This window comes from Silurus aristotelis (assembly GCF_946808225.1).
Source record: "Silurus aristotelis genome assembly, chromosome: 28".
NCBI classification, from domain to species: domain Eukaryota; kingdom Metazoa; phylum Chordata; class Actinopteri; order Siluriformes; family Siluridae; genus Silurus; species Silurus aristotelis.
In genome coordinates this window covers 11,354,222-11,367,911 of record NC_139601.1, presented here as the reverse complement: position 1 = coordinate 11,367,911, position 13,690 = coordinate 11,354,222, and the positions used below count along the sequence as shown (strand labels likewise).

At 36.1% G+C, this 13,690-nt stretch overlaps 1 protein-coding gene across 2 annotated transcripts in view; it reads right to left on the bottom strand.

Annotated features, from left to right (window-relative positions):
• Window positions 1-13,690, bottom strand: part of iars1 (isoleucyl-tRNA synthetase 1) — a 91,432-nt gene that overhangs the window by 41,984 nt on the left and 35,758 nt on the right. For both annotated transcript variants that reach the window (XM_083533943.1, XM_083533944.1), the window contains exons 12-18: window positions 13,468-13,559; window positions 9,774-9,872; window positions 7,105-7,231; window positions 4,614-4,687; window positions 2,471-2,665; window positions 570-656; window positions 308-391 (exon numbers count right to left, since the gene is read on the bottom strand). In XM_083533943.1, coding sequence (XP_083390069.1) covers window positions 308-391; window positions 570-656; window positions 2,471-2,665; window positions 4,614-4,687; window positions 7,105-7,231; window positions 9,774-9,872; window positions 13,468-13,559 — 758 coding nt within the window. The remainder of the gene's footprint in view (window positions 1-307; window positions 392-569; window positions 657-2,470; window positions 2,666-4,613; window positions 4,688-7,104; window positions 7,232-9,773; window positions 9,873-13,467; window positions 13,560-13,690) is intronic.

Below are 13,690 nucleotides of genomic sequence, written 5' to 3'. Positions count from 1 at the left end.
CCATCAAGTCAAAATCAACACACATTTACAGAAGAATGAGGCGGGGCATTTAGAGGGAAAAGGGGTGTTTTATCAAGAGTTTCTAATTAGCATATGCATAGATTTTTGATGAGACAAAACATTTTTTGTAAATGAAAAAGAGCAAGCGATGATCAATCGGACGTTTCCTGGAACTAAATCCTCACATGCACAGATGCAATGTTGCCTTATTCATTATCCATATGGCCCTGGACGCTCAATCGGCTCATGGCTTCCAGCCCTTTGATTAAAAATGTTTTCAGTCACTCTGCATATTTTGGATCCTTACCTGAGTGCGTCTGCGCCGTAGTTCTGTACGATCAAGTTCGGGTCCGGGTAGTTCTTCTTTCGCTTGCTCATCTTCTGTCCATCGCTTCAAAAAATATATATATATGCGTCGTTAATAAACACTAGAAAATGAGCCAAGTATCTCCAAGTCATCAGCACTTCAGTTCTGCCTCCAGAACTATGCAAAATAAAACCCATCCATAAAATAAAAAAAAAGTTATTTCATAAAAACTGTGAGCAGCGATAGCAAAGAAAACGGTTACCTTGCGAGGACTAGGCCATTGACTATCACGTTCTTGAAAGGAGGCTTCCCGAAGAGGGCAGTTGAAAGTACGAGCAACGTGTAGAACCTTCAAAACAAAGTCGTCATGTTACAAAAGTAAATGTGCAAACGCTACAGTGGTCATGACATGCAATGTAAAATAAGGAACCAGAAAACAAATTATTCAGGAAATATTAACAAGTCGGACAAAAAGGCAAAAGGTAGGTGTACTTTGCGAATAGAATTCTCACTGCTGATTGACCAGTCATTTAAAGTATACAGGATGTACAATAGGCTGCAGATATCGAATTGATTGATTCGTGTGTGTGTGTGTGTGTGTGTGTGAATGTTAAGTTCTTAAATTTAAGTTGCACTTTTGAAAATAATGCGCTAAACTGAACACAGAACTCCACACATGTACAAAAAAAAAAGTGAAGTACACAATTTCCTACTTCCTGTATATGTTGAGTGACAGCTGTCCCGTCCAATCAGTGTTAAGTCTTCTATTCCCAAGTCTACTATGCAAATTCATTTCAGTTTTATTTGCATAGCACTTTTAACAATGGGCATCATCCCAAAAACGCTGTATAGAATGAAGTAGATTACGAATATACATTTAAAATGTATAAATCTATGTATAAGTTTATCGCTTAAAAGTTTATTTCTAGCGAACAAGTGGCGACAGTGGCAAATCTCCCGGAGATGGTAAGAGGAAGAAACCTTAAAAGGAACCAGATTTAGTGGGAACCCATCCTCATCTGAGTGACACAATGTCCCTCCATTATATCTTTTCCAGTTTGTCTGAATGAAATGCTTTGCCATTGTGATTTCTGAATAATTTTGTTTCTCATACTGGACAGGATAAAAAAATAAATAAATCAAAAACCAAAAAAAAAAAAAATACATCAGTGATGATAAATTTCTCTGATTATTACATTTTATTAATATTGTTATGTTATTAGATGTTGAAAAAAAATCTGATTCCATGAACGTTTTGATGTGGCAATAATTTAAAATAGTAATAAATCAAAAAATTATATACAAAATAAAAAAGAGAAATATTTGATGTAGCTTCTATATTATATATGTATGTGATCGGAAAAATGATCATCGTAAAGCAACAGTTTATACCGATCATCCTGCTCAAAAGTTTGTGCCTCCCTGCCTCTTAATGTGTTGTTTTCTTGAGGCTTTTTTAAGCATAATTTAACTGCACAAGACAAGAAAGAGGCGAATTATTAACCATCACAAAATATAAAAATGTCCGGATAAAAGCAAAGTATTAAGAATCAAGTGTATATAAACAGTTGAAATCGTTGTTGCGTGTTTAGCGCACACATGTTTAAATCGTCTACGGCAGTCCTACTTTAAATGAGACACGATTACTGATTCCAAATGACACCATATTCATGTTTATACTGCCACCAGTCCTGTAGTTACACATGCCTCTCCCTCAAACCTGATCATTTCAACTTGCACCCAGTCATGCCTTCCAGAGTCATGATGGCAAAACTGCGCCTCCTTGTCCCCTCGTGCTGCTACGCTAGCTCCCCCTTGTGAGAATCTTCAGTGTGATAAAGGCGAAGTTCTACTGCATTACCAAAATATTATTCATCATTTCTCTTAAAAAATTTTATATCTTAGAAATAACCATGAATACTACCATTTCTGGTTCCAATAAAGTGCTTTTCAAAGTCCTCTTGCCTTATTAGGAGGATATTGTCACACACTATGCTACATGATGAAATCCTATGCTAATCAGAAACGCCACTCGGCCCCTAATCAAATATGGAAATGGGATTAGCTCATTCCCTGATCGCTGCAGTATAACGTGCATGGAGGTCAATCGATTGCCGTTATGGCCCCCGCAGCATGTTAAAGAGCTGTCGTGTAGCCTCTCACCATCCTCTGGTCTGGTCGATGCCCTCGGCGATAAAGTCTGCAGGAAAAGTGTCCTCAAACTCACGTCTGTTCTCAAACGGGTAGTGCGCTTGGGCATAGGGCATGCTGCCGCTCTCAAACCAGCAGTCGAAGACCTCCGAGACCCGTCTGAGCACTCCTTTCCCACAGCGGGACGGGATGGTTAAACCGTCTATGCTATAAAAAAATAAATAAAAAAAACATGCAGGAAAATGAGCAGGAGGGGAAAAGTTTATTTGTGAGAAGCTCTTGAAATTTGTGCACGATATGTCCAATTCAATCACTGATGCTAGATCTTTAATCTGGCTTTTTCCTCACCTCAGTGACAATAAATAATAAATTATTCATAACGATTGATTTATAACATTTCATTTTCCCACATCTTCAATTTGATTGGTCAGAAGATTTTGAGTTTTCTAGAGCAGCTCTGCAGCTTGTAATTCAAATCATAGCTTTATATCACACTGCACCTTCTAGCGTTATCGCTTCAATAGCAACTGCTCATCCTGGGACTTGTATGGCATCTATACAGTATGTAAGCTGATATTTCTGTCAGAATGCATTTGTGGATAAACAGCTTTAAGCTTTTACAGTTTCTCTGTGACATGACAGGATTTTTTTGGCTTGAACTAATGTGAACTAATGACTGGTTATAGCTGTTATAACTAATGTCATGACACAATCGACATTGCTTTAAATAAAATGCAGATTAAAGATTAAATAAAGATCTAATTTGATTGAGATTTTTCTAATAATTAAAAGAATGACATCGTTGAGTATAGAAAAGATGCCATATAAATTACAAATATTATTACTGTCATTTTTTTTTTTTTTTAGTTGAACAAATTGCTATATATAGAATGTATAAGAGCATCCTACAAAAGTGTCTACCAAAAGACAAAAAAAATATAACTATATACTTTATTTGATGTTAAACCTCACATTAACATTGACGGAAAATGAGGACAAGGCTAATGAGAACTGTAATACCGAAGGAAAGGGTCTCCAGAGGGCCCACTGACATCGAAGAATTTACACCACATGTGCAATTATCAGTCAAAAAGACATTTTTTTTGTTGCTGTGTACTTCAAATGTAGCGCTTCCTCACAAAGACATAAAGAAAAATAATGTGTAATGGTTGGCAGGTCTGTAGCTTCTATAACATAAGTGAACATAAATTAACTTGCTGGTCTACGGCATTCGATGTAACTGTAATTAAAGCGAATCTATGATGTAGTCCGCAGGACATCGTTTCCTAAAACAGCATCGTGTTTTATTCCTCACACATAAAAAAAAAAAAAAAAAAAACAGACCTACACATATCAATATGGAATGAGATCACCCTGCTGTGATTGCCTGCTCATTGCATATTTTGCCCACTTTTATATATAACTGAATAATTCAACATTAGAAACTCAATGTGTCTCTAAATGTATAATCCAGAACAATGAGGCAAACATTTAAACCAAAATATTAAGAATTGTTATGGCATTAATACCAAATCAAGTGTCATGAAATGAAGAATTAAAGAAATAAAGTAGCTCAGTCAGGGAAAGTGTTCGTCTTTGATTCTTTTAAAAGTTTAAGCTTTGTGGGTAAAACGTGCAGTTTTTTCCCCAGATAGAAAAGTCAATGTTGATGTGTTGATACTTCAAACAGCTGATCAATTATTTGATTCAATTATTCTGAATTTGACAATTTACTTCAAGATTTTTTTTAACTAGTGTACAGAAAGACTACAATAAATCTCCCTTTTTTTTTTTTTTTTAAAGACCCCCCGTCCCCTCCAAAACACTTCAGTGCATCTAAGGTAAATGAGCAGAGGTGGCACACGAGCTCTCCGAATCATATTTCTTTCATTTTTTGCCAATGATTTGTTGTCCAGACCATTAAAAGATTCACATTTTTGCCATTTTGGGGCTTTTTTTTTTGCCCATGAGTGCAGACGTCAGCAGTGTCGGGTTTATTAAAGAAAGGTAAAAATAAAAACGTGTCTTAGTAAAGGGGAACATTATGGACATTCATTTTTGGGAACATACATTTTTATGGGGAATATTTTTGGTCAAATGATTCTTCTACTGAAATTTTTTTGCATCCAGGATTGACAACGATCGTGCGACTTACGTTTCTCTGTGCAGATCTGTAACCTTCACTCCCGTCAGCTGCTCCAGCTCAGCAATGGATCCCACACACACCACCTAAGCAGAGGCACAAAAGCTCCTGATTTACAGTCACTCCATATCTGACAGTAACAGTAACGCACATGTGGTAGACTGTAAAAATACACTTCCTAAAATATCTGGGTGATAAGTTGTATTTCTTTTTTTTCTTCTTCACGGCCAACACTAACAAGCTCAGAATTCACACTTCCAATTCTGTCCTTGTAGACGTAAGAAACTGAGCTATTTTTTCTTGCCAAAAATACACACACAGTAGCAAAGCGGGATTTAATCCTAAATCTGTGGATTCACCCATCTTAATAAATAACAGCTTCATTTTTATGTCCCAATACTTGGATTTGCACCCATGTGTTTAATTACAGGATATTCTAACCAATAGCTCATATGAGAAAGTAAATACAGTGGCTGAACGTGAATCTGAAACCAGGACACACTTTGACTCCACAAAGGAAAGGAAGTTTATGCACTCTGAAAGTGTGTTAGCCCTCTTCTGAAAAGTGTTAAGGTTGGGCTGTTGTCCCTGTTCAGGTAAAATGGCCCAGTTAGTGCTACAGAACGATAGAGCTCTACTTTCTGGTCTAGCGAACGCTCAGGGAGTCCGGAAGCACTCCAGAGATTGGCGCTTGGAAACAACTCATTACGCTATTTTCAGGAAGCAGGTCGTTGTCCTTATTTTCCAAAGGCCCAACTCAGCCTACAAAGACGCCAACAACCCAATTCTGACTTCGCAACGAGCCAGCGAGCTTGAACGGCCGTTTGAGTCATTAAAAAAAGTGACATATTCGAAGATGTTTTAACTTATATCATTATTTTTGTATGTGGCCTCCAGAGATGAAGATGGTGACAGAAAAAGAACTGTGACCCATGAGCCCTCGATAATGAAGATGAACAGCCTGTTACCAGCCTTGATTTCGAACCTTCAGAATCAAGGTTGAAGCTCTTCCATGGAAATCCTTTTTCCAGGATTTATATGCGTGACAGCTGTTGCACATTGAAGATCATCTGATGACCACATACATCTGAAATCATTCTCAACGGTAAAGTCAAATCTACAACCCTTTCCTTTTTATACTGATGGCAAAGTAGAGACAGACTTTTACTGAAAAAATTTCACACCAATCAAAGTCAAAAGTCCAATTCAAAGAATTTTATATTAAACTGTAATACCATATAGAAACACAATTTAATATTAAGTCCATAAAAATGCCTGGTATATATACAGTACAGACTAAAAGTTTGGACACACCTTCTCATTCAAAGAGTTTTCTTTATTTTCATGAATATGTAAATTGTAGAGTCACACTGAAGGCATCAAGGGCTATTTGACCAAGAAGGAGAGTGATGGGGTGCTGCGCCAGATGACCTGGCCTCCACAGTCACCGGACCTGAACCCAATCGAGATGGTTTAGGGGTGAGCTGGACCGCAGAGTGAAGGCAAAAGGGCCAACAAGTGCCAAGCATCTCTCGGGGAACTCCTTCAAGACTTTTGGAGTACCATTTCAGGTGACTACCTCTTGAAGCTCATCAAGAGAATGCCAAGAGTGTGCAAAGCAGTAATCAAAGCAAAAGGTGGCTACTTTGAAGAACCTAGAATATGACATTTTTCAGTTGTTTCACACTTTTTTGTTATGTATATAATTCCATATATAATTCCACATGTGTTAATTCATAGTTTTGATGCCTTCAGTGTGAATCTACAATTTTCATAGTTATGAAAATAAAGAAAACTCTTTGAATGAGAAGGTGTGTCCAAACTTTTGGTCTTTACTGTATATATATATATATATATATATATATATATATATATATATATATATATATATATATATATATATATATATATATATTTTTATATATATATATATATATATATATATATATATATATATATATATATATATATTTATATATTTTTATATATATATATATATATATATATATATATATATATATATATATATATATATATATATATATATATATATATATATACACATACACATATATACACACATACACACACATACATATATATATATATATACATATACATACATACATTATATATATATATATATATATATATATATATATATATATATATATATATATATATATATATATATATATATATATGTATGTGTGTATATACATATGTGTGTGTATATATATATATATATATATATATATATATACACACACACACAAGATACATTATTTAATAATGTGCAACATCTAAAATTTTTACAGGATTTTGAAAGAAAAACATTTCTGTGAAAAGCCGAATGGGTAGTAACTCAGTCCAGAGTAACACAACCAACCACTCTTTACAACCATGGTTAACAGAAAAGCATCTTACAACATTGAAAGCGAGGGTTACCTGATTAAATAATACAAATTTGTTAGTTTATTTATTTTAATAGCTTGGTACAGACCTCTTCGTAGTCATCGCTGACCCACATGGGAATCGGTGTCCCCCAGTAACGGTTGCGGGAGATGGCCCAGTCTCGAGCGTCTCTCAACCAGTTCCCAAAACGCTTCTCCCTCACAAACTCAGGAACCCTGTAAGAGAGAGAAAGACAGAGAAAAAGAAGGACAGACAGAAAGAACAACAAAAAGACAGATAGATAGATGGAAAGAAATAAAGGAATGAATGAATGAATGAATGAATGAATATCAGAACATCTTGCTCAAGTTTAAGTAGTTGAAAAAGCAGCAGGGATTCAGAAACCAAATATATACAAGTAAATCGTTTGAAAAATAGAAATCTATGAAACCTTTGTGAAAGTCCATCAATGACAATAAAATGCTTGTGGATTTTTTTTTTTAAGGAGCATAATACTGACCCAATGAACACATACACACACAGAAATCTCACTCACTGAGCAGCAAGCAGGCAGGCAATAGATCAATTTAATGATTTTTTTTCGCCCCTATCCATCTCTCTCTCCGCCCTTCTGGACTAGATGTAGAATATTAAGTGTGCCGTCTTGTGCTAGATACAGAGGGCTATTTAACACCCATGGGAAAGAGGGCACTTTTGACCCAGATGATTGGGTGTGACTCGCATACATGAATGTTCTTCTCCCCACATGTCTGAAGAACACAGAACCAGCCCATGCTGAGCATTCAGAACAGCAATCAGAAATAATTTTATTCCCCCCCCCCGTGTTTAAAAATCGATATCAAATCGCATACTATATAATTTGCATGCGCGTGTGCATGAGCAGTCGCAAAAGCAATAATTTCTGGTGTCTGGGAATTCTTTTGCAGCTGCATACGGTGAAAATGAGTGTTGGATGTCGACTTAGGCTAGGGGGAAATCTCTCACCCGATCTATGCAGCCTGTTCTACAGCACACTCACTAGAGAAACTTTCATTACAGCACTGACCATGCTGACTCACTCGGTATACAAAAGTAAGAAAGTCGTCTCAGTGTGAAGCATCTACCAGTTACCAAGAAAAGTTTGCTGAGATCGACATGTGCTAATACAGTGTCTGTTTTGTGGTCCGAATATATGAGAAAGGCTCTTTTTTTTTAATGATTGAATACGCAATTCTCAGCTACATCACCCAAAATCATAACTGGTTTCTAGAACATTTAGGTGGTTTGGCTTTCACGCGGTATAAAAAAAAAAAATGCTTTCAAGCACTATGAACCTGACCAGGCAGTTACTAAAGATGAATGAATGAATGAATGTTCTTATTTTGTGTGCTGGCCTTGGGATCCTGGAGATCTTCAGTCTCTAATAAGAAAAAATCTCAAATTGTTTAAACCGTGGGGTTCAAAGAGTGGGAAAAAAGTAGCGGCTTATAGTCCGGAAAATACGGTAGATTATTTAAAACTGATTTTAAACTGGTTTAAATTACCTGTGCGGTTAACCCCGTTGTGGCCCTATAGTTTCCTTTAGATGTTAGCTACATTAGCATCAGCACATTTGGCTGTAAAACAAAACAAGCAAACCTCAGACTAACAACGTGTTGTACAGTCAGCTATATTTGAACTGAACTCATAAACTCACTAGTGTGCGATCCGGAAAGTGAAAAACGAAGAGGTCCGAAACCTGCAGCACGATCTCATCATTACGATGCTTTACACGTCCTCTTGCTCCATCTCTCTGTCCTTGCGGGTGATTAATTTTCGAGCGACAGGGACATTAGAGCAAAATGGCCCGAATGCAGACTCGTGGGAAATAAAGCATGCTGGCCAGCAGCTGAAGCACAAATGTGAACTTCCAGATCTACTTTCTAGTCACTTAGAGGATGTTCAAATTATGCTTAAATGATGTGTCCTTTCATGTCTGTACAACATTCTCAAGATGTATTACGCAGTAGTGCAGGCAGTGGACATTCTGGACATTCACTTAAAACTAGGTTTGGATGGGCTACAGGAAATGTACTGAAGCACCATGTCAGCATGGTGTGTAAATTCTGGCTCGGGAAGTTCCTCATTCTCAGCTGCATTGCATAAAATCACAATTGGTTTCGACTAAACATGTGAAGGAATGTTTTTATATGAAAGATGAATAAGTGTGCCGTATCTTCATGTTAATGAATGTCTTCTTTGTCTCATTTTTTGATTGACAAATGGTGTACGGTAATCCCCCGTTTTTATACAAAAACCGCGATAACGGATGGCACCAAAATTAATTCATTTAAGCCGTAAAACATCCTCCCATACACTTCAAATACACACAGAAAACATTTGCAAGAATATAGCGAGATGAATTTTGTGTAAATTCGTGGAAATACAGTACACTGTATCACATTTATAGAATTATAGAGAGATTATAGAGTTCTGCAGTAGTGTAGCTATGCCTAGTTTCTCTGCTTATTTATTGGTTGACGTGTCCTGTGACGCGTCACCGCATTCTTTACTGTCTGTACTTTTACTTCGTTTTATACTTAATAATTATATTTTTATTACTAAATTTCATTATTTAAAGATAAAACTCCTTAAAAATCAGGGAAACCAATTAGTTATGTGGCAAATGCATTTCCGTGTTTAAGAAAAAAAAAAGGGGGGGGGGGGGTCACACTACCACATTACAATCAACTACTGTAATAATATAGTACAATATTTCTAACATTTGCAGAGTCTCACCAGTAACATTTGTCATTATTTTCCAGGAGTTTATCCACCATGTGTTCAACTCTCACAAACCAGCTGGGCACAGCCTTGTAGATCAGCGGTGTGTCGGACCTGCCAGAAAAGCGTTTGAAAAAATACAATAAGTTTTCCTGCTTACAACAACATCTGTTGCACCTTATTTCATTCGCAGTATGGAAAAGATATTGGAACTGCATCATGACATTAAAACAAATGGCATTCTGTATTATTTCAGTGTAGATGGTTAATTCATACTGGAAAACTCAGATAATGGAATGACGTGGTAAAAATATAATATGGAACCTTGCACAATAATAGCAGAAAGGGCAGGGCCTTCAGAAAGCATCACAATTCAAATTTTTCTTAATGGATTTTGCTTGAGCAAAACTACACTACAGACAATGTGGGAAAGTCAGGCCTGGCCTTCGAGATTATAAAACTGGCAGATTTTTAGGTAAAGGCTGCCCAAGTGGCTCAATAATTTGAAGTACAAAAAAACACACCGGGGTTCCATTGAAATGCTTTTATTTGTTTGTGTGGCACTTTTAGCAATAGCCAACGTTCCCAAGCGGTTTGTTTTTTTTCTCTCCATCAAAACAGAATTAAGAAAATGCATTTTAAATGAATAAATAGACCCTTATCCAAATAATTCTGATTAATAATTATTAATGATAATTAATTTATTAATTCATTAAATATTAATTAATCGTGTATTTATTTGATAAATGTATGTAATATTTGCCATTTTATATCGTAACACTATAAGAAGAACACAAAAAGTATTATAGCATTAATTTATGTAACATGGGCTGCTTGGAGGATTTAATTTTATGGTGTAACTGTTTCCTGTACATATCACAAATTCTTGAATCTTGTTCGCACACTTTATGCAGTCCTTAGTTTACTTATTGTCACTTAGTTTAATGTCATTTAGTGTTAATTGATTTTTTTTATGTAGCTTGGATCTAGAGGAAAAACACTATAATAAGCTTGTACACAAATAACTTTTTTGTAATAATTGCTGTTTTTTAATATTGTAAATTATTACTTCATCATTAAAATTGGAGTTATTATTAAACAGGCTGTATGAATGTTACAACGACTTCAGCAAACCAAATCAAACAACGTATAAAGTTAAAATGTAAATGCACGGATAATGTGGACAAAAACGCCCTGAAATGACACGAGGAAAAAACCCCAAGACACACAAATTGTTCTGGACATTGATTATTGAATTAAACATGAAACTATAAGTTGGATGAGATAAACCAAATATTTCTTCTTCTTCTTTCGGCTGCTCCCATTAGGGGTCTCAACAGCGGATCATCCGTCTCCATACCCCCCTGTCCTCTACATCTGCCTCTTTCACACCAACTACCTGAATGTCTTCCCTCACCACATCCATAAACCTCCTCTTTGGTCTTCCTCTTGTACTCCTTCCCGATACACCCCATGTCCCTCCTCTGCACAAGTCCAAACCATCTCAATCTCACCTCCCTCACCTTGTGTCTAAAACGTCCTACATGCGCAGTCCCTCTAATAAACTCCTTTCTAATCATGTCCATCCTCATCACTCCCAACAAAAACCTCAACATCTTCAGCTCTGCTTCCTCCAGCTCCACCTCCTGTCTTTTACTCAATGACACTGTCTCCATACAACATCGCAGGACTCACCACAGTCCAATAAACTTTCCCTTTCACTCTTGCAGATACCCTACTATCACAAATACTCCTGCCATCACTCTTCTCCATCCACGCCACCCTGCCTGCACTCTTTTCTTCACTTCTCTAACACACTCTCCATTACTTTGCAAGATAAACCAATCTCAATGTGTAAAAGGTGCTGGCTCTCTGTTCTCAAGTAATATTTACTTGCAATTGGCAAGTTCCTTTACTTTTATCCGTTGCCATAGATCTGAACAGTACATGGACAAGTGTTGCCAGTATTTCATTATATGCAGAGTCAAATTGATATAAATACCCCCTTAAAAAGAAAAAGAAAAAAAAGTCTGCAATTGGCTGTGATTTGGACTCGGAAGTATAAATACACCCTAAAATATTGACATGACAATCAAAAATTCTGGAAAATTCCATATACTACTGAATTGTATTGGCTGGAATATTTATCAAACCCAAACATCTTTAAACAGCAAAGTAATGAGTGGGCAAAGTCTAATATCAGATGCACAAATCGATAGTGAAGAGGTGATTAAATGCTTAAGACAAGTTTAGGATGAGGCTTATTGTTAGTGCTGAGGCAGCCGAGGATTGAGCAAGATATGCTGATGTTTTAATGCTCCTCGTTATGCAGCGTGCAGCACCAACTTAATGATGCTTAAACCGGCAAGGTCGCGAAAGAAGGCTTTTGCTGAGACTTCTGGGAAACATTTTTGCAAGTGATGAAGTGAAGATGAACTGCCTGGCAGGTGAATGATGGACGTAGTATTATATATAAAGACTCTTTGAAAGTGCTCTTAATGACACAGTGTTTCTGTTACTTTTAGTCAAATTCTTTTAGCACTTTTTCAGTGAACAGATGTTTTTTTTTTTTGCAAGTCCGATGTGTCAGGAACTTAATTCTTCAAGTACATCGATCTGATATTTCATTGGTGTTTTAAACAATTGTCACTATCAGCTTTACAGAAAACTTGCTGAGATGACAAGGGAGAAACCCAAAGAGGAACCAGACTCAAAAGGTTCTTATTGTAGAACGAAAAAAGTTTTCAAGGGTATAGTCTCCATGATCACAGCAGCGATTCTTAAGCACAGTATCTAGGGAGAGTTTGAAGCATGGGGTAGAATCAGAATGCTTAATGATCCCCTAGGGAACTTGTTTGGTTGCAGGTGCTCACAATTAAAGTTCAAAATAATGAAAAATAAATAAATAAATAACCGTATTAAGGTACATAAAGAGGATGACATTTGCAGTGAAAAAACAAATGCATTTCGTTCTCTTAATATGTACCTTAATATGTAGTATTTAACTGTGCTGTAATGTATATGTATAAACAAAAGCCCAAGTGGTGCAGAATCTCACAATTATTTTGGTATTATTTCTGGTTTATCAATGCGAAAGTTTTGTTCTATCAAAAAAAAATTATCTTCTTAGGTTGGTCTGAGTAAAATATGATAAAGCTAAAAAAAAAAAAAAAAAAAAAAAAAAAAAAAAACGTTCTAGGGAAACTTTGAGATAGTAGGTTATACCAAAAGCTTCAAAATGGCAGAAAATCCTTGCCGACCAAAGCAAATTTAGTAGCACACTCTTTACCATGATCCACAGAATTGAAATCAGACGAGTCAAATGACAATCAGCATTTTTTACACAATAAATACTTTATTCTGCCCTGTTATTTCCAGATCGCCATTTATATCTTTACCGCAAAAAAATTAAAAATAAATAAAAAAATTTAAAAAAGGAAAAGCAAGTAATGTGATATCGTTTTAATTTTAACCTGTGATCGTTGTCATGGTTACATTTCATTTGCCTACTTGGGATTAGATGCATTAGAGGTTGACCACATATACCTTGTGTTCATGTATAAGGAATTAAGGTGAACCTGCTATCCATGTCATCAAACACAGTATAATCAGACATAGCCAAGTAAAATCCATAAATCTTAAAATTATTTGCAGTTTAAAATTGTTTGTGTATTTGGTGAATCAGTATAGACGATCTCCCCCCACTCACCTCCAGCAGAACGGGTAGTTGTGTTTGAAAGTGCTTGCGTTAACCAACCGTCCGTTCTCTTTCAGCCACTTAATGATGTTTTTGTCAGCATCCTGAAAGAGGCAAAGAAGAAGCACTCAACCCCTTGTGATCAAGGCAGAAAAAAGAAAATAATACTTTGCTGTGCTACGGTGGGTTTTTGAAAAATCAAGCAGAATGACAAATCATTACAGACCTTTACAAA